The sequence below is a fragment of the Penicillium vulpinum genome (genome assembly GCF_028829585.1).
Source record: "Penicillium vulpinum strain IBT 29486 chromosome Unknown utg000003l_segment0_segment0, whole genome shotgun sequence".
NCBI classification, from domain to species: Eukaryota; Fungi; Ascomycota; class Eurotiomycetes; order Eurotiales; family Aspergillaceae; genus Penicillium; species Penicillium vulpinum.
The window spans coordinates 1926592-1951425 of NW_026643243.1; the positions used below are offsets into that span (position 1 = coordinate 1926592).

The 24834-nt window shown below is 48.5% G+C and overlaps 9 protein-coding genes across 9 annotated transcripts; 3 read left to right on the plus strand and 6 right to left on the minus strand.

Moving 5' to 3' along the window:
* Window positions 1–721: 721 nt before the first annotated feature.
* N7479_005832 (putative Rho guanyl nucleotide exchange factor) lies at window positions 722–6138 on the minus strand (the record flags this gene model as incomplete). The annotated part of the gene is made up of 2 exons (XM_057253528.1): window positions 722–1465; window positions 1525–6138. The coding sequence occupies 2 exons, from the start codon at window positions 6136–6138 to the stop codon at window positions 722–724; spliced, it is 5358 nt and encodes a 1785-aa protein (XP_057107390.1).
* A 1104-nt stretch (window positions 6139–7242) lies between these two features.
* Window positions 7243–9673, minus strand: N7479_005833 (Zn(II)2Cys6 transcription factor; the record flags this gene model as incomplete). Its single annotated transcript, XM_057253529.1, has 9 exons — window positions 7243–7705; window positions 7767–7999; window positions 8053–8463; window positions 8518–8840; window positions 8890–9263; window positions 9314–9364; window positions 9421–9521; window positions 9577–9600; window positions 9650–9673. 9 exons carry the CDS (start codon window positions 9671–9673, stop codon window positions 7243–7245), a joined length of 2004 nt encoding a protein of 667 aa, XP_057107391.1.
* Window positions 9674–10340: 667 nt separating this feature from the next.
* N7479_005834 (uncharacterized protein) lies at window positions 10341–12844 on the minus strand (the record flags this gene model as incomplete). The annotated part of the gene is made up of 9 exons (XM_057253530.1): window positions 10341–10475; window positions 10531–10899; window positions 10954–11139; window positions 11201–11238; window positions 11291–12175; window positions 12227–12354; window positions 12406–12554; window positions 12614–12693; window positions 12748–12844. 9 exons carry the CDS (start codon window positions 12842–12844, stop codon window positions 10341–10343), a joined length of 2067 nt encoding a protein of 688 aa, XP_057107392.1.
* A 1659-nt stretch (window positions 12845–14503) lies between these two features.
* On the plus strand, window positions 14504–16529 carry N7479_005835 (acyl--CoA ligase; the record flags this gene model as incomplete). The annotated part of the gene is made up of 6 exons (XM_057253531.1): window positions 14504–14779; window positions 14847–15227; window positions 15286–15552; window positions 15608–15770; window positions 15825–16147; window positions 16203–16529. 6 exons carry the CDS (start codon window positions 14504–14506, stop codon window positions 16527–16529), a joined length of 1737 nt encoding a protein of 578 aa, XP_057107393.1.
* A 496-nt stretch (window positions 16530–17025) lies between these two features.
* Window positions 17026–17922, minus strand: N7479_005836 (uncharacterized protein; the record flags this gene model as incomplete). The annotated part of the gene is made up of 1 exon (XM_057253532.1): window positions 17026–17922. The coding sequence occupies one exon, from the start codon at window positions 17920–17922 to the stop codon at window positions 17026–17028; it is 897 nt and encodes a 298-aa protein (XP_057107394.1).
* Window positions 17923–18493: 571 nt separating this feature from the next.
* On the minus strand, window positions 18494–19216 carry N7479_005837 (uncharacterized protein; the record flags this gene model as incomplete). The annotated part of the gene is made up of 1 exon (XM_057253533.1): window positions 18494–19216. The coding sequence occupies one exon, from the start codon at window positions 19214–19216 to the stop codon at window positions 18494–18496; it is 723 nt and encodes a 240-aa protein (XP_057107395.1).
* A 918-nt stretch (window positions 19217–20134) lies between these two features.
* N7479_005838 (WD40 repeat domain-containing protein) lies at window positions 20135–21682 on the plus strand (the record flags this gene model as incomplete). The annotated part of the gene is made up of 1 exon (XM_057253534.1): window positions 20135–21682. One exon carries the CDS (start codon window positions 20135–20137, stop codon window positions 21680–21682), a length of 1548 nt encoding a protein of 515 aa, XP_057107396.1.
* Window positions 21683–22127: 445 nt separating this feature from the next.
* On the minus strand, window positions 22128–22453 carry N7479_005839 (NADH dehydrogenase [ubiquinone] 1 beta subcomplex subunit 3; the record flags this gene model as incomplete). Its single annotated transcript, XM_057253535.1, has 2 exons — window positions 22128–22299; window positions 22356–22453. The coding sequence occupies 2 exons, from the start codon at window positions 22451–22453 to the stop codon at window positions 22128–22130; spliced, it is 270 nt and encodes an 89-aa protein (XP_057107397.1).
* Window positions 22454–22700: 247 nt separating this feature from the next.
* On the plus strand, window positions 22701–24207 carry N7479_005840 (CCR4-NOT core DEDD family RNase subunit POP2; the record flags this gene model as incomplete). The annotated part of the gene is made up of 2 exons (XM_057253536.1): window positions 22701–23165; window positions 23239–24207. 2 exons carry the CDS (start codon window positions 22701–22703, stop codon window positions 24205–24207), a joined length of 1434 nt encoding a protein of 477 aa, XP_057107398.1.
* Window positions 24208–24834: the final 627 nt, after the last annotated feature.

Genomic DNA, 24834 nt, shown 5'->3' on the forward strand with positions numbered 1-24834 from the left:
TTGGTTGGCCATATGTTTTTCTCATTGCTGATTCCTTGGTTTGGATCGTCATGCAATTCTGTACTACAATACTTGGTTTGGATGTTTGAATTCATATTTCGATGCGTGGTTCCCATCGGATTAGAACACGGATTTTTAGATCCCTATTAGAACCGGCAGGATCATTTCTGATTTCTTGTTTATTGGGCATGTGGATTTGATATAATACTCCTAGTACATGTACTGATTTATACAGTGTATTTGCAATCTACGTAAATATGCCAAGATGAAAAAATAGATTGAGACTTCAATGTTTCCACCAACTAAATCAAAAAAATCGTCAAGGGAAAAAAGTGTTCTGAATTCAGAGAATCGTCAGGTCATGAGATGTAATGACGTTTTCTATGTACAGACAGCATTATCATCAAGCAGGCTGGAACAACCCAAGGGGGAGGATCGATCAATGAACGCCAAACCTTCGAAAGAAGTAAGAGGGCATTGTGTAACGATGCAAGAGAGGAAGAAAAAGGGTATAAAACAAGCATGGGCATGGAGAAACGGGGCACCGTACGTAGAAAAAAAGATGCCCACGACGGCAGGGTACAAGGCCCAAAAGTAGAAAGGGATAAAAAGGCGAAGAAAAGGGATTAGAGCTGCGAGCTCCAAGAGAAGAAAAAGTGAAACCCAAAATGAAAACAAAACATGAATCAAGGCAACCCCAAAACGCTCAACTAGTATTGATTTAGTCTTTCTGCCCCTCATTCTCGATCAGCTCCAAGACAATCTGACTCCGCTCATACTCTGGATGTTGCATGCAGATTTTGACCGTGTTGCCCATACCCGTAGGGGCTGGGGAGCCATTAGTGGTGCCAGAGAAGCCGCTGGCAAGACTCGTCGAGCCACCAGTGCTGGCGTGTGCATTTCCATCAAGCGATCCAGGCACCTTGCTCCCGTCGTCTATGCAGACGACATTGCGGCCGGGGATAACCTGTCGTAAGCGGCCGTTCATTGCGTTGCGGACTTCAACGAAGTCCTCGTTGAAGAGAATTAGGAACTTGCCATAGAGACAGGCTGTGTGTGCGCTGCCAACGAACTCCATGACTACACTGCGAGAGACGTCGCCGTGCTTGTTGACGTACACAGCGCACTGCTGGTAAGCTACTAGGAACTCGCTCTCGCTGAGACGGAACATTCCTAGTGGCTTGAGCCCACTGATGCGATTGGCGATGCTCTGTAGGGTATCGGCTGCATCTTGGGTGTCGTTGGTGCTAAAGTCTGGGACAGACCATGAAAGTTTCTTGTCAAGAGTGAGGACTTCAATACCCTTTTGGGTTGAGATGGCAAGCGAGGAGTGGAACATGTTAATTCGGTAGGTCTCGGCAGGGATGTAGAACTCGTCGTAATCACGGAAGAACTCCGTTTGTGAGCGACGTGAGAACATGCGGCTTTTATTTGTGGATGATTTCTGCAGCACGGGCTCGAGAACCTAGATTTTTGTATGTGAGTTTCTTGTTGCTGTACTGAGTTCACTGTGGCTGTACATACCTTGAATGTAGATGATAGTCCCTCACGCTTCTTGTACAAGACCAAGTACCGGTCCTTTAGACGACCAGCGGCAAAGAAGCCCACTTCACGGTTTCCAGAGAGCTTCTGCGGAGCTCGTCGAGCTGAATCTTGAGATGACTGGGTTTTCCCATTGGCAGGACAGACCACGTCAAGGTGGTATGCAATCAAAGACCGATCTGCAATCAACAACAGCAAGTTGAAATCCTCAAATACAGCAACTTGTGTGACCCGCGTGATAGGAATAGCCCTGGACCAGCCCCGCGGGTTATTGAGCTCAGACATGTAAAGTCCATAGTCTGTGCCAATTGCACACATAATGCGCCCAGGTGGCTGCTGGAACACCGTAGCACAGTTGACTGCAGTCTTGCATACCGCTGGAGGGCGAGTCTTCGAGCTTTCATATCGCTTCTCGACTTCTTTGACCGCACGATGGAGAGGGGTGCCCTTGATGGTGACACTTTTAGAGCCGGGCGCATGATCAGAGCATCCAAACGCAGTGTCTGCAAGCACACGCAGTCGGAATGGCTCGGCGTTCTGCGAGAAGAGAGCAGCAGCATGCTTTGTCTTCGCTTCGATGATCTTTTGGCACCACTCTATGCGGCTTTGCGCTGAGAAAGCGTAGAGAGTGTATGTTCCAGTTTTGCCTAGATGCTTGATTTTGAAAGGGTACAAGATCTTGTCGTCCTTGGAGTTGTCAGCGCCTGCGTTTCCTCCAGATGCACCAGACCCTGTATGTGTAAGAGGGCTGCCAGCACCCGCTTGGGAGGGCGTGATAGTCGAAACTCCCCTGACGGATGATTTGATCACAGGATCATCGTCGGTGCTTTCCAGGCCTAATAGATCCATTGGGATAGGGAGCTTTGAAATATCGTATCGCTCATACTTCACTGCCTGGTCGCGTGTTGTGAATATCTTGGCAAGAACAAGATAATGGTCGAACAGGATAGCGTGTGTATCGACAAGGAATCTTGTGCGGGTTCCAGGGCGCTGCAGTTCGCCTCGATGGATGATCTGTCGACCCAAGTGTTCGAGATTGAGTACAACTTCCTTCTTCATTTCGGGTCGCAATTGTAGCTTGGATGCTAACTCCATCAAGTCGGCCTTCTTGTTCATCTCTCCCACTTTGTTGTCACACTCCAGTGCCACAACCTTGATCTCTTCAATGGCCTGTGCCACATTTGTTTTTTCTTCGGAATCCTTGTCCATATTCTTGTAGAAAGTCGTCAACAGAAGAGTATACCGCTGGATTCTGGTAATCGGGGCTTTGAGGTAAGTATCCCAGCCAAGACGGCCGGACAGTTTATGTTCCCGTGCCACGTTTAGGAACTGCTTGAAGTGCGGGTTGCGCTCGGCCTCCTTGCGCACAAGATAGTTTGCCGTTGGGAAGGTTGCAGCATAGTCGATGTAAACATTCTTAGCTTTGCGAATCCATTCCCGGAAGATGTCACTGAAACCAGAGATGAAAGGGCCTTGTTCTTTTTGACGGTATTTAAGCTGTGCCAACAGGAAATCCTCGTTGACCTTCTTCACGGCATCGACCTTGCCAAACACGTCGGCCAAAAATTTGGGCAATCGCTTCGCCGGCATGATCGGAGGATTCATCTTAGCCAATTGATCACGATACAGTTCTCGTAGGACATCCAGTTGTGCGATGTAAGAGTCTTCTGTAGTGACAATTTCATGCAAATTGTTTTGCCGATCGATTTCTTTCTTCGGATGAGCGTCCAAGACCTCCTTGGGTACCTTGTAGAAAGTCACCCAGTCCTCGGTTTTCTTCTGCGGTGCCATCATCTGCGCCTTGAGGTTGACCTTCTTCAACGTCCGCATACAGTGATGCGAGTAGCATCGACCGAAACTATCGGTATCCTCAATGTGCATCTCGTGCAAGTGGAGCCTTGGGGAGTAACATCCAGTGCCAGTGATCTGAAACAGGATACCCGAAAGAGTGCCTGGGCCAAATTTGACCCATTCTTCTTCTTTTACCAATGCACCTCCTTCAAGCATACCACTCACAACTCGAGCAGCCAGTGTCTCGGCATCAGCAATATTCATGGTGGGAACTTTGTGAGTGAACAACGCGACCATGGCATCAGCAATTGCTTGCTCTCTAAGATCTGTTTCATCCTCACTCAGATCTTTAATCCAGGCCAAGAGAGAACTCAGAGCCCACGGCTCGCTACACTTTTTGAATTGTTCCGATGACAGCTTGGCGGGATGGAACTTCTTGCGCCTGTGATGCGGGATGGTTGGTAGATCTAGCGGCATAGGCTCGTCCGGTAAATCCTTTTGCTGAAGCTGGAAGCTGAGTTCCTGCTGCTGCTGCCTGTATCTAAGCCGGTCCGCATCGGTCTTCGACCTGGTGGGCGCATCAGCACGAGGCCCGATAGGAGTCGACAAAGATGACGACCGCGGAACTTGGGAAGGGCTCAGCATAGCATCGCCATAAGAGTCCGCAGAGTTCAGCACGGACGGTATGTTATACTGTGAATAATTATCAAAGTCATCCTGCTGCTCCGAGTGGCGGTTATATGTGCCCGCGGGCATTAAATATGGCCCAAGACTAACATTACCACCAGCAGGCTGGACAGGCGCTGGTGGCAATGGACGCATCCCAGGGTGGAAGAACAAATCCTCAGGTACAGATTGATAGGGGATCTCATCATCAGACTGATCTCCAGAGTGTGTTTGACCATCGGGTGTTTCTCCTTCATCGCCGTAGTCAAAGCTCATCCGTCGGGAATAGGCATCGGGTGCCGCTAATCCACCTGTTCCACCGGCGTCTACCCTGGCATCAGCCGGCGTATGATGGAGGCGGTTGGCGTATTCATATGCAAGAGCCGGGTGACCGTATTCATCATAATACTCACTACGGCCATCAGGGGACCCAGAGCTTCTGAACGAACCAGATTTTCCTTGAAAACCGTTGCCCGCAGCAGGGTCCGATTGCTTCTCTGAATTGTAAAAAGGCTCTTCGCCATAGGGCCCTACTGGGTAGCCTCCTTCAAGCCGTCCTATGTCCTGATCGATGAAATAGTTATCTTCATCGGGATCGGAGTGTGGCGAATGCCCCCCTGGCGATATGTTGGATGCATGCGAGCTGAGAACCGAGGCATTGGTCTCACGTCGCCTTCGCCCTTGAAGACGCTCCTCACGCGCTGCATCTTCCTCCATCATAATCGCACCAGCAGCGCCGTAATCGTTTTCGTCACAGTACGCATCGTGATTCACGTTATATCCCGGAGCTGTCTCCATATTACCGTTGGTGTGGGTGTGTTCCTCGTCAGGCGAGAAGTGCATGTTTGAAGCAGAGCTAGCATGGGATGCTCTAGAATTGTGACGCTGGGCAAAGTTCTGAGAGTGCAACGCTGCCATCTCGTCTTCTCTGAGCACATCTTCATAAGCCATGGGAGCTTCTGCCGGCAAGCAATTGCCATTTGTCCTGGCTTCATCGACTGGTGGTCCAGGGAGAGGTCGCGATTGGGGGTGTCGAGTCAAAGTATCCGTTCGCAATGGTAAGTCTGACTGCCCAGGAGGAGTCGGCAGGGATCGCCCTGTCCCAGAATGAGATACACTTGGCCGCTTGCCATACAGGCCATTTGCATGAGTCTGATGAACGGGAGGCATCGGAGGCTGCTCTTCGAAGGAACCACTTGGGATCGCTGGGGGGTACTGGGGAGATGGCAAGTCATACGCAGTCCCCTGTGGGTTGTTGTAATAAGGACGTGATGTAGGCGGAGGCATAGGCATCATCCCCGGGGAGCTTGACGGTACATAAGAAGGCGAGGGGTTTGGTGACGTGGGATTTGGTGACATGGGGTTCGGTGACATGGGTTGGTAAGAACGTCCTCCATATGGATGATCAGGGCCCCTCGGCGGTGGAAGCGGTGGTTGTTGTTGTTGTTGAGAGAAGCCGTACGATTGTGGAGTCGGCGGTGTCTGCCCGTAGTGTGAAGTTGCGCTCTGTCTTCTAGGTAGGGCCGGAGAGCCTAGTCCCGAAACCGCGGCAGACTGGTATGCCGCGGGATTATATGGTTGATGGGCCGAGACTGGGGCAGCGTAAGAAGCATTACTGGAGCCTGTGTACGTATGGGGGTTATAAGCGAGGACCGGTTGCGACTGCGTATGTGGAAGGCCGTATTGCTGCGGGTTGTAAGCTGGCTGGGATGCCGGTGCTCCAGAGTATTGGTACCGATAGGACAGGCTGGAGGCTTGCGAAGAGGCGCGACTCGGAGAAATTTGCGACATGGTGTCCGAGGAAGTCTGCGAATATCTCGAGTCTCTGTCGTCTTCAAAGGCTCCCTGTCCCTGCGCAACGTTGTAGCCACCCTGTCCCGCGCTGCTGCCATAGCCACCGCTTTGTGTTGAATACTGTCTGTTTCCTTCGGTCGCTTGTATATTCTGGGCCTGGGCAGGGTTGAAGAATGAGGAATCATCCCCAGCATTGTAACTCGGCATCCTTCGAGGAAGATGCTGGTCCGGCGCAGGGTTTTGGGACGAATAGGCATCATAGCGGCCTGTGGCAGGTTGGATAGAGGCTTGGGGGGTTGTAGATTGGCCGTAGTATGGCTGTTGGCCGTTTGAATATTGCGACATGGTTTCGGAGGGGTGAGGTGAGAATCCGTCGACTCGACTTAACGCGCCCAGGATTGCGCAATAGATCGTTTAGCAGGACCTAGAGTCTCGGGCACTCAATCAAGGGAGTGAATGACAAAACGAGTGACTACTTGAGAGGAAATCAGAGTGATTTGAATGAGGGGAACGACCACGCGGGCCGGTGACACGCTGCCGAAGAGCTGGCTCTGGGCATTCCCAATGAAACCGTAGAGCGCAATATACCAGGCTTGGTAAAAAGAAAACCAAGTCTAGTAAAGATGCAAAACCAGGAGTTGTTTTGGGGGAAATATGTGGGAGGTGTGTTGGGACTCCATCAGCTGCGCCCACGCTAAGTCGAGGTACCGTCTCCACCGCCAACGGGGGTCACCACCCGCACTATATTGTACGAGACTGACCAAGTGATATATGATGCCCAGGTGGGACGTCTATGTCTGCAAGTATGTATGTGGTCTCCTGTTAATATATGATGTACGAAATACTCTGTACGACACATATACGTGAGATCTACTGACTTCCAGCTTATTTCTAATTACTAATTGGGTGTTTATTCCCCGGGATCCGGTAGGGGTCCAGTGTCATCATAGGGTGTGTCCTCTCTTTTTTTTTTGGGGGGGGGGGGGGGGGGGGGGGTCATACCAAGGTCAAACACCATATATCTATGGGTGTCATTTGGGTCAGTATCAAAACCCAATAAGCCATAGGGGGTCAAAAATCCTAGAACGTGAACCATCTTGGCCCCCAATTTCTTCGTGTTTTGGGCAAGGCTGAGAGGCTGAGTCTTTAGCCCCACTCTATCTATTACATCCACAACCACATATGCAGTGTCTGGAGTTGAGAAATAGTATATCTTTGCCTAAAATAACCTTGGAGACCTAGAGCCAGCATCCGGGATAGTTCGGGAATCGACCAGCATTAGCTGATGGTTTATACTATCGCTAGATATATAGAATGCACCTGATATTTGCGTAGGAACAACAAAGAGGTTAACAGTCCAGGAACTAGAACTTCAAGAAATTAAAGAACCGGAGAAAGGACAAATGTCATTCAAACAGGTGTATCAATAAGCACAATATATACGCATTCTCAATAAGAAAAAGGGTCAGACTCGAACCAGTCCAGCGAGAGTTCGCTATTAAATAATTGCCACATCAACGTATCACCGGGAGAATAGCTTCCATCATTGGGTGTTGGCAATTTTTGAGGATTTGCTCCAGTGACAGAGTCCATATATGGAGAGCTCGCCGTTGTAAGGGGTGCATACTCATCAGCACTAGCTGGTTGGTCGTGCCAGGTCCCAGTCATTGAAGGATACAAAGTAGGGACTTTGACCTGCGGGCCCATGCGCTGCTTGGCCTGGATCAATGGTATGCAGAGATTCTGCAGGTGATCCATCAGTTTCAACAGTTTTGAAATGTATGGACTTGAGGCAAACTGAGACAGGCTTTGAGTGATGTCTTGCATTAGGTTGTAGTCATTCATGTCTAATTCTCCAATAATGTTGCAGAAGATGACGAAGAATGGACTTAATGGGTATAGAAGAACAGTCCTGAGGGAAATGAAGAGATATTAGTGGAAGAATGGGTGATGGCTCACGCAGACCAACTAACCATGTTAGGAATGAGGGATAAGGATCCACGAAGCCCGGGTTATCCGTGAGGTTCTTCTGAAGGTGATGCAGCGCCCTGAGAGATTTGCGAGAATATGACACACATTCTTTATGTGTCAATGGGGAAAAGGTACATTTTAAACGTGATCGAAGAATATCAACTAGAATCGCATAATAACAAAATTCAGCTGAGATCCAATCCGAAGCGATACAGTCTGGTGCCGAGGCTCGACTCTGGGATAATAGGTTAGCTTGAAAAAAAAAGGCACGAATTTAGTCAAACTCACAGATTGTAATTTTGAATATATGGTCTCCATTCGTTCTTGGAGTCTTGAATGATTGGCGATTATTTGGCGAGTGTTATCTGCCTTTCCACAATTCAACAGCTCTCCTTGGATCTGAGCTAAATCAAACAAAATCCGTATTAACGGGATAAGTGGCAGAGAATTTTCGGCACTGATTAGATTCGACGGAGAGACACGAGGCTCGGGCAGTGACAATGGTCGGTAAAGAAGGGTGCTCAGAGTTCGGTCGAGGTAAAAACACCAGCATATAGCGCTATGGATCTCCTCATCGAAGCTTGAATTTCCAACCGGATTTTGAATTTCATGGTAGCCAAAAGCGGTGATCAGCCGAGCAGCGTATGAATTTAGAATCCAGGATTGGCTCATATTGCCAAGATACATCATTAAAAATGCCTGGTCAATAATGTCAACAAAAGACTTTCCGTATAAGCATACATAATGACATACCCCAGAAATCAATGACTGAATAAAAGGAAGGGTTGGAGGACTCAAAAAATTGAGACTTCTGAGAGCGAGGAAGGCATTCGTTTCATATGATTTTTTGGACTTCAGAAATTGGGCGTTGAGGCGGGGATCCTTATATGCTCTCGGTTTTTGGTAGAGATGGAAGATAGCCCTAACATAAATGCATATACTATACTGGTAGAATACCTGCCCACGCTCGTGGTCATTGTCGCTAAGAATGGTTGAAGCCATCTTTTCTAGTGTTTTATCCGAGATATGGTCCGGCCATTGTACGCAATTAGAACGCCTGATGGCAGCTGTTGGCTCTGTACTGCTATTAGTGCATGTCCTAGAAACGAAGACGCCATTTTATACCTGAAAGAAGCATGTAAACCAGCTCTGGTGATGGTGCAATAAATGGACCAGCATGTTGAAAATCTTCATGTGGCAGTTCTAACGGCCAAGATCTATCGGTAATTGAGGTTCTCCGCTGGCCTGTAATATCCACAAATTGCAGGGCAGATCTGAGGATTGCCTTTCGTTCACGATCCATGCGCTCATTTCCATCAAGCTCTCCTTGTATAACCCCTCTGGCCTTCTCTGCATGGTGTGTGGTCGATCCGATGTCATCCCGGGGGGATTGGGAAGCATATTCTATGCGCGAGACATGATCCAGTCTCCTTTTTTTCGATGGCGTATCTCTATCATGGTAGTCTGCCACACTGGGTGGAGTGATATTTTCAATGCCCCTAATCGGTCAATCAATGGGTGTTCAATAAAAGCATAATGGAAATCATACTCGGAAACTGTTCTTTCTAGGGTTAACAATCTTTCCCCGAGAGCAGATATTCTATTGATTCAGGTAAGCATATAGCTGTAGCGAGATAGAATCATATGAAAACATACACTGACGACGAGTGTTTGCGAGGTCGTTGAATCCTTATACGAGTGCACTCCACGCCCGAATCGGTACAATTTGCACAACGCAGTTGCTTATCACAGCGAACCTATTGAAAAATATCAGTCCCTAGGCAGTGAATAGACTCGATAAACTCCTTTAACCTTTCTTGAATAGCAAAGGTCACACTAATATCGTCAGTATACGAATGCCGACAAGTCATGTGGTAGCACTCACAGCTCGCAGTGCGTCGTCGTTCATTTGGTAGGTAAATTTGCAGTCATTGAACATAAATATTTACTGAATAGAGCCGTAATGATGCTTCTGCGTTTTTAATGCCTGAGATGAGAAGAAAAAAGCAAAAAAAGAAAAAGTAGACTATTGTAGATCGATCGGAGTCCGCGTGCGGGTTCCGCAGAGCCGCTTAGTTAAGGTCTTCAAGCCGATCCGTGTTTTTCCTTTTTCGGTCGGAGTGCCGACTGAATTGGGAAAGAACGCCCGGGCGCCCGTGGAGTCTGGATTATGTCATGTTCCGAACAAAAGATCCATGGCTCAAAGCAAAGCTGAAACGTCCTGTCTACTTTACACTAAAATTGCAGGATATCATTAGGAAAAAATCTCAAGAACTAAAAATAAGATATGATATTTGGTAGCGCGGCAGTGGTTGTCGAGCGTAGATATAGCTAATATAAAGCACACAATAGAAAGTATAAGCAGTAGGGTATATAGCAAAAGCAGCAAAACAGGACCTGGGCACATCATAGAAATATTCGCAACAAAAATGAAAAAGTTAGCCAGCAATCAGTACCGTGATAGATAGATATAAGGTCGTGGTACTCGAGTCATAGAAATCAGCAATCAAAGTTGACAAGATGGAACAGAACTGCGAAAGATATTTCGAAATCGTATCACTCGGCAAATAGTAATATCACTTTCCATCGTAGATTTGCTCAGGTGTGAGCGAGAACTGGCCTTTTTTGATCTCTTTCGCATCAACATGGTCAGGCTTGACGTATCTTGCGGTCAAAGCGAAACGCAACTTGTTCTCAGGCACCACAGAATGCTACAGCGGTCAGCTCTGAAGTTCAGTGTTAGTAAAAAGGAGGAAAACCACAAACCTCATAGTACTTCTGGAGATTTTCTCCGTGCATGACAACCAAATCACCATGATGAAGTTCCATCTTGATTGTAACGGGGGCCTCTTTGCCCTTGCGGCCCATCGATAGAGCACGACGAGAATCATCATACTCCTCTTGCGAGATATCACCAGCATCAAACCCCTCCTTCAGTGTCCGGCGTTCGCCCTCAAACATGCAATCTTTCAGAATAGGATCGTCTTGCAGAAGAGTCCCAATTTGCTTGGGCTCAGCCCTTCGGGTACAGCCGTTGAAATACTTGTACTTCATACGAACGAACATGGTTGCTTTCGCTCCAAGGGATAGTGTGGCAATACTGGGACCCAGCGAAGACTCACCGTCATCGTGGAACTGAGAGAATACATTTTAGCCTAGGGCATTTTGAATCCCATAGTTTTAACTTACCCCGATCTTCATTTCCTCAAAATAGCCAAGCGTCAACAACTCATTTGGAGGCAAGTATTTATCCCCAGAACAGACGACTGCCTTTTCGGTTGCCCACGACAAACGGCCCAGAGCCTGGAGCATGTCGTTGGGTGCTTCACCGAAGCCCTTAGAATCGACAGACACGACATATTTATAGGGCATACCCTGTTCCATTTCGTCAGATGATATAGAGACTAAAATGTTGAGGTAATATCTCTTCACTTACATAGTTGACTGCGAAATGTGAGGTAAGGGTACCCGCAACTGTTCCAATGTCAGAAACTATATTTCTGGGGCTTGTACCTGGCTCACTTACCTAGACTGGACTGGAGCCGGAACCGTTTGAGACCAAGATCACCCCGTTGAAGATTGATGAAAAGGTCATCTGGTCCATTCGTGCGGCTATTGATTGCTTTGTTGGACACAAAGTGGGTAATCGAGCCAACTCCGTCGAGTTTGTAAGTCAACTTCCGGTAAGGGAACAAGGTATTGTCGTCAATCTCCGGAATGCTGAACTTCCTGTCAAAAAGAATTGCTCGCTTGATCGGGGCCAGCTCGAAATGATCGAGGACCATCCGAAGTGAAATAGGGTTCATATTCATGAACTTTTCAAATGGGCAGCTACTTGCACACTTCTCACCATCGATAGAGTCATCATCGCATTTCCAACCGCTCCAGAAGGTTCGTCGGATACATTTGAAACACATTGGGCACACAATTCCCTTCCATGCGATGCGAGAGGTGCTGACATCCGCAGCATGCTCATCCAAAGTGGACAGAAGGTCAGGAACTAGACTGTAGTGAGGCTGGATTGCTGGGTCTGGACGACTGCGGAAGCTCAAGAAGTCGGGATTGAAAGTGAGCTCAGCGGGAGGGAAAGCATTTTCGATCTTCCAGAAGCCGACGCAACCAGGTTCAAGGCACATCCAACCTTCCTCGTACAAGCGAACACTCTCCGTCGAGCATCTCTCACACTTGAGAATTTCGGGCTTTGTTTCAAAGTCCCGTTCATCGAGGGGCACCGGAGGGAGAGAGTCCTTGGCCGCCCACCAGCTTTTCTCCGCAAGGTTCAGCTTCTCAAAGCGGACCTTAACTCCGTGCTTCTTGCCAATCTTTTCAAACCAAACATTGGTAACATGAAACCAGTCCATAATGTTGTACCGATGTGGAAGCTCTCGGTTGAGAACCTTGTTCTTGCTCCCTATAACCGGTGGTCAGCAGGTTTCCTTCAATATAATCTCTGATATATTACCAATAACAAGACCAACAGCAAGCTGGGATTTTTGGGTGTTGATGATGCTTTGGACGAGAGCATTGTCCGGGTCTTGATTCTTTTCGAGGGTCAAGTTCCCTCCCGAGTCTTTGGTGCAGCATCCACCGCTGATAAAAGTTAGCAGAGACAGGACATTAGTTTGGACGCAGAGCACCTACATTCTGGTAATTATAACTTCTTCGTCGATATAAGTGCGAGTACCACCATCAGCATCAACAAGGAAACCATAGCAGAAGCCTTCATTGTGATACATTGCACCTTGAGTGCAGCGAAACCATGGAATCGCATCACAAAGCTGCTGACGGCCCTGGAGAAAGGATGAGTATATAGACCATATGAGTTATCAAGAAAATAGCAACTGAATACCTCTGCCCAGGCTGGGGGTGCTCCATAAACCGGCTCAACGGCTTGATTGTTAACAGCAGCTTCCAGCTGATCCAGTGAGACTGTCTAGTGTCAGCATTTCATAGTTCATAAAAAGTTAAACAAAGGATTTTCACCCTTATTGGCTTGTTCTTTTTTTGTTTTGGCAATGCGGCCTGTTCGCACTGGCCTTTCAACCGCCTGGCGACGATTAACACCAAGGCGTGGTGCCATTTTCCACAATTGTCATGCAATCAAGCTAATGTGCGATGAATTAAATAAGTATCATCTTCAGGCATATCCAAGAACAGATTTCACTATCAACAACATCATATTTGCTGACACAGGCCGATGGTGATACTCACAGTATAGTAGACTCAATACCACCATACAAGGTGAATTGGCTTTGCAATTGTACTCAGTCTAATTTTCAGACAGTACTCAGCTTCAACAGTACCCAGCTTCGAAAGATCATGGGATGTTTGAATGAAGTTTAGGATGGAAGGATGATGGAGCTTGGGCGCGAGCCCGGAATATATTTTGCCAGAGCGGCGTCGAGGTCGGGGTACAAAGCGGTAATAAACTTTGACCTTACATTACTTAAGCTAATCTCGAGAGAGTTTACTGCCCGCTATAAACTTCAAATTAGAAGCAATGGTATTATGTTCATTTGGTTTGAGATGAACAACAAGAGACTCCCGAGGTTGGTATCATGATGAGAGCCCTAACCCACGAGACCGAGACGCTTTGCAGCTAAACACTCCATTGACCTTATTCTAAGTAGGAGATGCTCAAAAACACAATGTGCTCGGCTATCAGCGGTTTCCAAGGTTGTTCATGAACTGGATGACTGACTTGAAAAGGATGGACTAAATGATCGATCATATTTGACATGGGGGTGATGAACAATCATTGGAATGATACCTACATACCTAGGTATGTACCCCAAAACTTTACTTTGACTCCAGGTCCTGCAATCATAGAACCTAGACAATACTATCTTTCTATAATCCAAGGTTCTCTATTATATCGGGGGATTGGCCATACCACTCTGTCATGTTTCAATTTGATTGAACAGTCTTTTGTCCTTTATATTGAAGCTTTATTTAGTGTGTTTGGTGTTATTTCCCATATATGTCAAGCTTTCATTTCATTCTGTAAATAAATAGCTTCTTAAAAACAGAGAGGTATTGGTGTAGTATATTGTAGATACTCGGTATATTCCCAAAGGGGTAAGCCGAGCCAATGGGGATTTAGTGATCTACATGCCAAGGCCACTTTAAATGTTCGGGGCATTTTCTGGGGTTGCTTTTCATCGAAGCGACCTGGGAAGTGTAGGAAACGGATTTGTCGGTTTTCTCGAGATATTCCAGTTTTCTATTCATATCATTAATCTGGTCGAATTCCTGGAATTAAAGTTAAGCATATATGAATATAAGAATATGGAGCATGCAGATAGACGATACCCTCGGATATGCCAAGACCGAGGTATCTTTAGTCTTGGCAGCATAAAACTCCGCCAACGATGAGCTGCTATATAAGCAATATGCCCACTGAAGCCGAACGGTTGATGCAGATTTAGTCCACCGGCTACCCAATTTCGGTTAAACCCAAGAAGCTAGCGGTATAATCGTTCTTTTGATTTCTCGCATGGTTTACCGATTTCCCCACACCACGTACTTCATAAATCTCCTATCAGCTAGTTATATTATTCTTTAAGGTCTCCAATTCGCACTATTCATCTAACTATTCTAAACCGTGAGTAAAACCCCATCATTGCGCTCGCCTCGTTGCAGCTAATCACATCTTAAAAATAGCCGAACTCACTTTAGTTCCCCACATTTTCCCCTTGATTGTACCGACGGATCGCTGAGCCTCCGAGAATTTGGGGAAATGGTGTTCTTACCTTCAAAAGAGGCCGGTCAATTGGCCCCCATCCCTGACAGTATTTCAATCAGCGAGTTTATGCTCAATGAGAGACATGGACGAGTGCCACACGCTAGCTCCCGGGACCCATATACATGCGGCCTCACTGGGAAGTCATACTCGTCGCAAGAGGTAGCCAACCGAGTTGACTCCCTGGCTCGTAGTCTTTCAAAGGAATTTGGTTGGGCGCCGAATGAAGGGTCAGAATGGGATAAGACACTGGCCGTCTTTGCCCTCAACACTGTATGTGGAAATACCGTATCAACAATACATACGGAGTAGAAAGGAGCTTATTCTTTCGCGCCATTAGATCGACTCCTTGCCCCTATTCTGGGCCGTTCACAGACTGGGTGGTGTTGTCACTCCTGCCAACGCATCATACTCCGCCGCCGAGTTGACACATCAGCTGCTTGATTCCAAGGCCAAGGCCTTGGTCACTTGCCTTCCTCTCCTCGCCATCTCACTGGAGGCTGCGGCCAAAGCCGGTCTCCCAAAGAACAGAATCTACCTACTGGATGTACCTGATCAGATTCTCGGAGGCGCGAAGCCTCCGGCAGAATACAAGCCCGTTTCCGAACTCATCGCGGCTGGAAAGTCTCTACCCCCAGTTGATGAATTGCGATGGAGCGCAGGTGAGGGAGCCCGACGCGCCGCATTTTTGTGCTACTCGAGTGGAACATCTGGAATGCCGGTAAGTAGTATCCCAACAACTTGAATAACACTTTGGCTAATAATTTGCTGCGAAACAGAAAGGAGTGATGATCTCACACCGCAACGTGATTGCCAATACCCTTCAGATCAAGGCATCTGAGCAGAGCTATCGGGATGGGGGAGGCACCAGGACCCCTATTCAGGAGATTGCTCTCGGTCTCCTTCCGCAGAGCCATATCTATGCTCTGGTGGTCATTTGCCATGCTGGCTCATACCGAGGCGACCAAACAGTTGTTCTCCCCAGGTTCGAATTGAAATCCTACCTGCACGCCATTCAACACTTTAAGATCATCTCGCTCTTCCTGGTGAGCAGGTCCTTTCTCATGAGAAAATGTTGTCAAATACTGACCAGCCACTTAGGTACCTCCGATCATCATTCACATGCTGAGCTCTCAAGAAGTGTGCTCCGAGTATGACCTGAGCTCGGTGAAGGTTATGTTCACGGGAGCAGCACCCCTAGGTGCGGAGACAGCGAACGATTTCCTCAAAGTCTACCCGAATATTATGATCCGCCAAGGATACGGTATGTGATTATTGGTGCTTCTAATCCACACGTAGCTGACATATTCGCGGATAGGTCTTACGGAGACCAGCACGGTCATAAGCTCAACCCTCCCCCATGATGTCTGGCTAGGCTCATCTGGTTCCTTGATCCCTGGATTCGAGGTACGCATTATGACACCCGAAAACGAGGAAATTACAACATACGACACACCAGGCGAGTTGGTGGTCCGAGGCCCAAGTGTCGTCCTGGGCTATCTGAACAACGAGAAAGCCACCAAAGAGACATTCGTGGACGGATGGATGCGTACTGGAGATGAGGGTGTCATTCGTCAAAGCCCGAATGGCATCGAGCACGTGTTCATTGTCGACCGTATTAAGGAGTTGATCAAGGTTAAGGTTGGTGATACCGCCGGTTGATGGAAATATTCGCAGTCTAACACGTCATTCTTAGGGTTTGCAAGTTGCACCTGCCGAACTTGAATCCCATCTCCTCGCCCACCCCGATGTCTCGGACTGTGCCGTTGTTGCCATTCCAGATGCTCGTGCAGGAGAAGTCCCCAAGGCTATTATTGTCAAGTCTCCTACTGCGGGGTCCGACGAATCAGTGTCCAAAGCTCTCTTGAAGCATGTTGAAGAACACAAGGCCCGTCACAAGTGGTTGAAGGGAGGTATCCGATTTGTGGATGCAATTCCCAAGAGCCCGAGTGGTAAGATTCTGCGCCGATTGATCCGTGATCAAGAGAGGGAGGCACGGAGAAAGGCAGGTAGCAAGATCTAAAGATATTCTGGGCAGGTCTGGTTAGAGCTTGGCCTTTGAAAACCTTGGAAGAAGCGCCAAGAACTATTTTTGTCTTGGGCTGGAAGCAGATGCTTGATAAACAATGCGCCACAACTGCTGTGATTAGATGAGTATGTACGTCCACCGGTAGATAGTCCGAATTTTTCATATAATACCTTGTTTTATAGTAGACATTTACCACCAATTTCAGTCTTGATATCTAAGGTTAGGAGGAAGATGAACGTGTCAAAATCGCTAGTCAATGAATCCTTTGAAATTCGATTGACTCGCCAGGTAGACATGAACAGCAGTATTCCTTCACTCGTTATTCGAGATATTGAGAGGTTCATCGGGCCGATTAGACACAGGCAGAAGGAGAGACATCGGTGGTATGCGCGGTGGCAGATAACAGACTTTGGGTATCATTAAAGTACATATGTATGTAGGTAGCTCTGAATGTATAATATAGTATTCCAAAGGATAAGTAACAAAGGTTTCAAGTCATTTGGGTATCGGTGTTTCCCTCGGTAGGCTCCTGAGTAGACTCCTGGGTAGGACCTTGGGTAGCTCCCTGGGGAGGCTCTTGAGGGATTGTTGCCTGAAGAATTGTCTGTTTTCTCAGGAGCTGCTCAACTGCAGATGCAAGGCCACGGCAAAGTCCAGACCAGGACTTGCGTTTTGAGAAAATCTGGTAGACCTCACTGAGTAGACGCAAGGAGCTTCCCTTGCCCGTCAGAGCGCCAACCCCAACTAGATTAAGCCGAGTATTTGGGCCTTCAGCGATCCAAATATGAATTTCTCTGGTGTCTAACAAGCGAATTTCCTTAGTTGAAGCTTCCGGCTTTTCGATTTCAGGAGCGACCACAAGAGCATCGAATGCCCATATATAGAAGAAAGCAATCAGGAAACAGAGAGGATCATGACAGGCAAATTTCTGCTTAGCTTTCAATGTGCTGAAAACACACACAGCATGCCACAGACATTTCCTGGCAATAGGTGCATTGTTTTCCATCCACTGTTTCAAGCTCTTTGCTGACGTATCGATTTCAGCGTCCTCGCCTTGCCACCCGGAAAATGACTCAAGCATATGGAGCGATACTACCCGAAGTAGACATAAGACATGATGAATGACATCTTGAGCGGCAATATAGTCTGGCTTAGCCGAGGTGGGGATGGCCGCGAATACTTCATCCATCGACTGAAACATCATCGTGCGCAGAGCTGAAGGGGTTGATGGAAGATGGGCCAATTGCTCCTGAACTGGCACGCCAGGCACTTGAGTTAAAGACGATTTCCAGATGGAAGAATATGACATTTTATCAAGGAACAATCTCTCCTCGCTGTAAAGAGACAACATGTAGAGATTTCGGCGATAAGCATCCATTCCCGCCATGGTTTCACTGGCTTTTCTGACATCAAGTCGAGTGGATGGAGAACGTTGTAAACCTATAAGTTGTGGTCAATCCCGGAGATATCTGGTGAATAACAGATAAAATTGGCTTACTTTGATCAGACTGATATACATGGACGAAATTGTCAGCATTCCTGCGACACCATAGTGATTGACGACAGGGAAACTCCTCGGGGAGTTCATGCTGCCCGAATATCGGCTGACGATCGAATAAAATGAGCTGAAGACATTCGAGTTCTGGTAAAAGATTAGTTAGGCTTTCATAACTTCCAGGTTGTCGCAGGGGGCACACACGAAAGATACAATGAAGTAGACGTATACGAGATTCTCTTGCTAGCCAGGATTTCCACTGTCTTGGAGCTTGTGACGCTTTTGTTTGCATGCATTGATCAACCTTCAAGATACGAGCCAATGTGACGAGTGCATTTCGTTCATACTGCAGCTTTAACTGCGATTTGTGTGACCCGCCAAACATCAGACAGACATCATTAAGAAATACACTTTGTGCATAGGATAAAGTTGTTGACTCGGGTGAGTGGGGTTGCTGATTTGATTAATATGGGAGATACGGGTTTTCGTCGGGGGGTGAACTTACGTTTTGGGCTATTGCGCGAGACAATATGTCTCCGAAAGCTGCTGAAAACTGACTAGCATTGCCGAAAGCGCTATATTGACTCCCGACAGTGACCACTGCTAAAAGTACCATCCATGAGGTTTTGTCATGCCCAAATTCTAGAGAATATGGGTGAACAACAGGGTATTCATGGTCAAAGTGTTCATAATACAAGTGCACAAAGTCTTGGATAACCCTCCACCATGGAAATTTCGCATCTTCTGTTTCTCCCAGGCCCACAAGATATGACTTAAGTGACCCATATATCGAGGCGTTGGTCATCACAGTGTAACGGAATTCAGGCAACAAGAAGCGCTCATCTGAACGGCGCATTTTGGGAAGTAACAATTTCGACTGACGCGTCGGCTGAGAAGAGCTGACTGCAGCAGGAGCAGCAGGAGCAGTATGGGAGACGGGGGCAGGAGGAGCAGCAGAGCCAGTAGTAGCAGCAGGGGCCGTGGGGGCAGCAGGGGCAGTAGAGGCAACAGGGGTAGTAGAGGCAACAGGGGTAGTAGAGGCAGAGGGAACAGCAGGGGCACGAGGGCGGGCACTCGGAGCTGGAACACGCCGCCGATAACCCCGGACACGTGTAGTATTAGCACGTGGTCTTGGTCGCGATGCTGGGCCGTTCTCATTATTTTCTGAGTCGTCTGATATTTCCATAACATCATGAGGGACATCACTCCGATCCTGTGTAGTGAGATTTGTAGCAGGCAAGGCCAGGCCTGGATTACTTTGGTTTGTTTCATCTTCATTCAATGAGAAAGGCGATGTACGTATATTTGATGAGATGGAGCAAGGATCCTGGATATTCTCCGGAGATAAAGGACTCGTCTGGTCCGACGGCTCTGTTTTTATCTCTTTCTCTCCATGGTATTTCCTCAAATGAGCGGCGAGCCTATGTCTTTGTGGGGAATCAGGTTTGGAACAATGTATGAATATAAAGTGTCTGCAGCGCAGAGACTATGGCATACCTGCGAGTATAGGACTTTGGACAAAAACGGCATTTATGCTCTTTCGATCCCGAGTGTCCCCGGTCATAGCATTGTTGCGTTAGTGATGTGCCACATTGGTCACAAGTAAGATGAAGTTGTGGGCGAGTATGAGTTAGGATATGGCGCTTCAGATGGTGTTTACGCCCGAATACCTTGTCGCATTGCTCGCATGGATAAGAATCCTGCACGGAGCTCATGGCTTCTTTCCACTTTGAAACACCCAAATTAGTCCAAAGAATCAATTCAATTTGCAATTAAACAGTCTACAATCGGGACTGTGGCCATATACTCATAGAAAATCCAGTAATTCCAATAAACACCTACAATGATGCTATTTCGCGCCTCGCGCTGACACAAAAGCGGTCACTAAAGCGGTAAGACGCGGAGCGTAATCTGCCGCGGGGTGGTGGATTTCTAAGCGGGGAGGTAAGAAAAAAGATCGAGGACATTTCAAGTTGCCTTAACAACCTGCTTCTTGCTTCAATATTGTTTGAGGAAAGGGTTGTATCAAGAGTGACTGTTCATTAATCACTCCTTTTAGCATCACATCTTTTCTCCCACCTATCCACACATTGAAAAAATAAAAATGTCTTCAAACCAACCGCATCGCGAGCATGAAGAGGACGAGTATATGCAGGCCGACGATGCCGAAGAGATCTTTGAGCGTGATGAGGATCAGCCTATGTCGGACGGAGAAGGAGAATATGACGACGAGAACATGACCATCGAAGATGAGATAACCTTCCAGAACGACTCAGCGGCACACTTCGACTCGCACTCGGACTCTGTATTCTGTGTTGCGCAGCACCCGGTTCACAACAACATTGTCATGACCGGTTCTGGCGATGACACAGCCTACATCTTTGACTCGACCCCCGCACCGCGTCCTGTGCTCCCATCGAGCTATGAATCGAACCCTCAGCCAAGGGAGCGCGAGTCTCTCTTGCCTCTAGCCAAGCTCGACGGGCACACTGACACTGTGAATGCCGTGGTTTTCACCGAGCCAGCAGGAGAGTATGCCATTACGGCGGGTCTGGATGGCAAGCTGCGAGCTTATCGGGATACCACACCCCAGAAGACCGGACTCGCATGGGAGTTCGTTGGCGAGGCCCAGGAAGTGGAAGAGATCAATTGGATGGCCGTGTGCCCCTACCAGCAGGGTAACGAAGCAACTCAAAATGTCATTGCCATCGGTTCCAATGATGGCAGCGCGTGGGTCTTCCGTATCGATCATACCGATCCCGGCCAGCCTATCTCCATCATCCAGACCTTCTTCTCTCACACCGAATCATGCACTGCAGGCGCATGGACACCTGATGGCAATCTGCTTGCCACTGTTTCCGAGGATGGCAGCTTCTTTGTTTACGATGTCTTTGGAGCTGCTGCCGCCGCTGGCATCGAGTACTCCCCGGGTACCAATGCCGTCCTTGGATTGAATGCGGAGGATCAGCGCTTTGCCGTGGAGGGCGGTCTTTACACTATTGCCATTTCCCCCAGCGGTGGTATTGCTGCAGTGGGTGGTGCTGAGGGCCACATTAGAATTGTCGGCCTTCCCCGAATCGCAGCAGCTACCCCTGCAACCAAGGGTAAGGCCAAAGGCGCAGCCTCTCAGTCAGGTTCCACCGCTGCGGGCACTATTATGGCCGCATTGCAGACTCAAACGGACAACATTGAGTCCCTCTCGTTCTCCCAGGCCCCCTTCACCCTTCTTGCTGCTGGGTCTGTGGATGGTTCAATTGTGATGTACGATGCGGCTCACCGATTTGCGGTCCGTCGGCATATTAGAGATGCGCATGAGGGAAGCGCCGTTGTCAAGGTTGAGTTCCTGCCTAGCAACAAGCGACTCGGTGCAACTGTTTCAGGGCCCCTTGCCGCTGCTCCCGCAGCCCACCAGAACCGCTCTTGGATGCTCACGTCTGTCGGCCTGGATGGTGTGGTCCGACGTTGGGATGCACGCGGTGGCACTGCCGCGGCTTCTCAGGGACTGATGCAGGAGTGGAAGGGACACATGGGTGCCACGGAAAATGAAGAAGGCGAGCAAGCTGGCGGCATCATGGGCTTCGTACAAGGCCTAGATGGAAAGCGTATTGTCACTGCCGGTGATGATGGTATCTCGCTGGTATTCGAGGAATAATTAGCATAAACAAAAGTTAGAAGTCCCAAACATGCACAGTAGGGGTTCATGTCGATAATGATATTACGTGTTTATAGAAGCTGAAAGCCATACCAACCTTTCTAACCAGCTCGTAATATGCAATAGCAAGCCCATGTAGAGTTGATGATCAAACAATAAAGGAAAATGTGGTTGTAGTAGTGGAACAAAAGCTATATACATTCGACAAATCAAACCCAAAGCGCCATCTAGAAGCTATGCTCCCTATGAGCCATGAGAAGCTGCATCTCCACCCTGACACGACAAAAGTTCCCTGACTCGGCAAAGCTGTAGGCGCTATGATCCAAAACCTGGCTGTGATTCTCGCGGAGGTGAGACGACTCTTTCTTGTCGTCTGGGGTATACATCCTCCGCTCGATGATCTGTCGGTCGGCGGCTTTCTCAATTGGTCTCCAGAGACAACCTTTTAGTGGTGGCCTTCACCGTGGTGAGCGTCGCCATGGTGGTGATCATCCTTCATGAAGAAGTGCTCGTATGTGCAGTAGGCAGCGAAAGCGACAGTCGCGATACCGAAGCCGGGGAAGAGACCCTTGAAGCGGTTGAATCTGCTGAAGGGGCCGTTGTAGCGCCAGACCTCACTGTAAAACATTAGTACCTATCCCAGTCAACTTTACATCGGCATCGCTTGACGTACTTGCGAGCCCATGGATCCCGCTTGGCCCAGACGGAAGATGGGGAGGCCGCGGCCTTGAACTGGGCGATGTCGAACCCGGTGGGGTTGCGGGCGGGCATTGTGGGAGTTATCGGGTAGTAAATACTACTGAAAGACGGAAATAAAGAGAGGGAAGATGTGAAGGACTGTAACTTGGTCCCTTAGTCCGCAATCAACCGCAAAGTGACACAGTGAGGAGCCGAAGATGAGGAAAAGAGGTGTGCTTGGCAATTACCCGCGCTAACCGAATACGGTAGACCAAGTAGCTCTCCCGCCTTCGAGGGACGAAACTGTCACTTCATCCATGCGCATCCTCGAAACAACAAAATGCCACCTCCCGTTGGCAGATATGGGCCGTCTGGCCTAAATGCCCCATACAACATACAACAAGCTCACCTTCAATCTCAACATCCCGCACACGCACAATCTGGAAATACGCTCCCTCCCCCTTCGCTTGGTCATCCTGGCTTCGCGGGCAATCCGAACACCAACATCAACCCTTTCACATTATCCGGCGGAATTGCAAATGGTATGGCAGTAGCAGGCTTCCCAGGATCTGGTGCGGGCGATGGCGGTGGCACCGGTCTTGCTAGTCACGCGGCACAAATGGGATTCGCGCGCGGTGCGCAAATGCAACAACAGCAATTACACCAGGGCCACGACGGCCGGTTAGCACTTGAAGCAAAAGGCGGTGCAGTGAAGTCAAGAATCCGAGATGTCTGGAAGCACAACCTAGCCCATGAGATGGCGGTACTGAGGCAGTTGGTCGACAAGTACCCTTATATCAGCATGGTAAGCACCAACTACGCTGTATCTGTGCAAAACGGATATCTCCTTTGAGTAATTTTTACTGACTAGGACCCAGGACACTGAGTTCCCTGGTATTGTTGCTCGCCCGATTGGGTCATTTTCGAACAAAGCAGATTACCATTATCAGACCCTCCGATGCAATGTCGATCTTCTGAAGATGATACAACTAGGCATCACGCTATTCAATGACGAAGGAGAGGTTCCCCCAGCCTCAGGCAGTGATGCTAATGGACAAGCGTATGGTGTGCCCGCTCCCTGCACATGGCAGTTCAACTTCCGATTTTCACTCGAAGGAGACATGTACGCCCAGGAGTCAACAGCTATGCTTGCCAAATCTGGAATTGATTTCGCTATGCACGAAAAGAATGGCATCGATCCTTTCGAATTCGGTGCTCTTTTGATTAGCTCTGGATTGGTGCTGCTGGATGACGTCCACTGGGTTTCTTTCCACTCCGGGTACGACTTTGGCTACTTGATGAAGATCATGCTCTGCTCCCAGCTTCCAGAAAACGAAGAGGAGTTCCACAAGCTCCTTACCATCTTCTTCCCGTCACTTTACGACATTAAGTACCTCATGAAGCACGCCGGTCGTAATCAAGCCGTCAACGGTTCTCCTCTCTCCCAGGCCGCAGCACAGATTCTGACCAACCTAGGCCAGAAATCTGGTTTGCAAGACATCGCCGATGAGCTTGGCGTCAAGCGCGTCGGAATCGCCCACCAGGCTGGCTCGGACTCGCTGGTGACTGGCGAGATCTACTGGAAGACGCGCCAGCTCATTTTCGGTGGGTCAATTGATGACAGCAAATATTCTGGCCAAATCTGGGGCCTCAACGGACAGATGCCCGCAGTAGCCTACAACATGGCCCAGCAAACGCCGAACCTCAATGGTGCCACTATGTACTCGGGTGGCACTCCCAGCACTCCCAATACCGGGTCTCATGGAGCCGGCGCCCACACACCCCAGCACCAAGGAGCTGGCTACAATGCCCCGACTCCCGGAGCCTATCAAATGGGCCGGGTATGAGGCACAGTCCCTGAAACATCTCGGGTTGATATGATATGATGTATGTACATAGTCACGAGAACATCGTGTGCTTTTCCTTCGATATTCGGCATTGTCTTCGCGCCTGTGGCTTTGCGTAGGCTTAGTTGCCTGTGCCAAGTTCTTGCGTCTAGACGACGGTGTTGGGCAAGGAGGTGCCTGGCGTTTAATATGGTTGGTTTTGAATCCATTTACGAGGCGTTGATAGGCTCTATTATGGCCTTGTGCCTTTCGTTCTTGTGATCTAGGTCGCGTTTTCTTTCTTTCTTGCTGTAGCTAGATCGGACCTGTCTGTGTCCTATGTATAGGAATTCTGGCTTTTGTTGGCTCAATTTGCCCTGATTTGTAGATCTATGAGCTTCTTTCGGCTTGGTTCTGTGTACTTCGTATCGCCTTGTGGAATCCACCCGACATATCTAGGGATCTTCTCGGATGACAAGGTCCGCATCCGCAGACCGCAATTGAGGTCAAGTACACGTTCCCAGTTGAGGATTCTCATGCGAAATTTCTGAGTCTACCCCGCGATGTGACAAACGGTATGAATAACGCACAGATGATATCAAAAACATCAAGCTGCAGACAAGCATCTCTTTGCCGTTTTAGGAATTG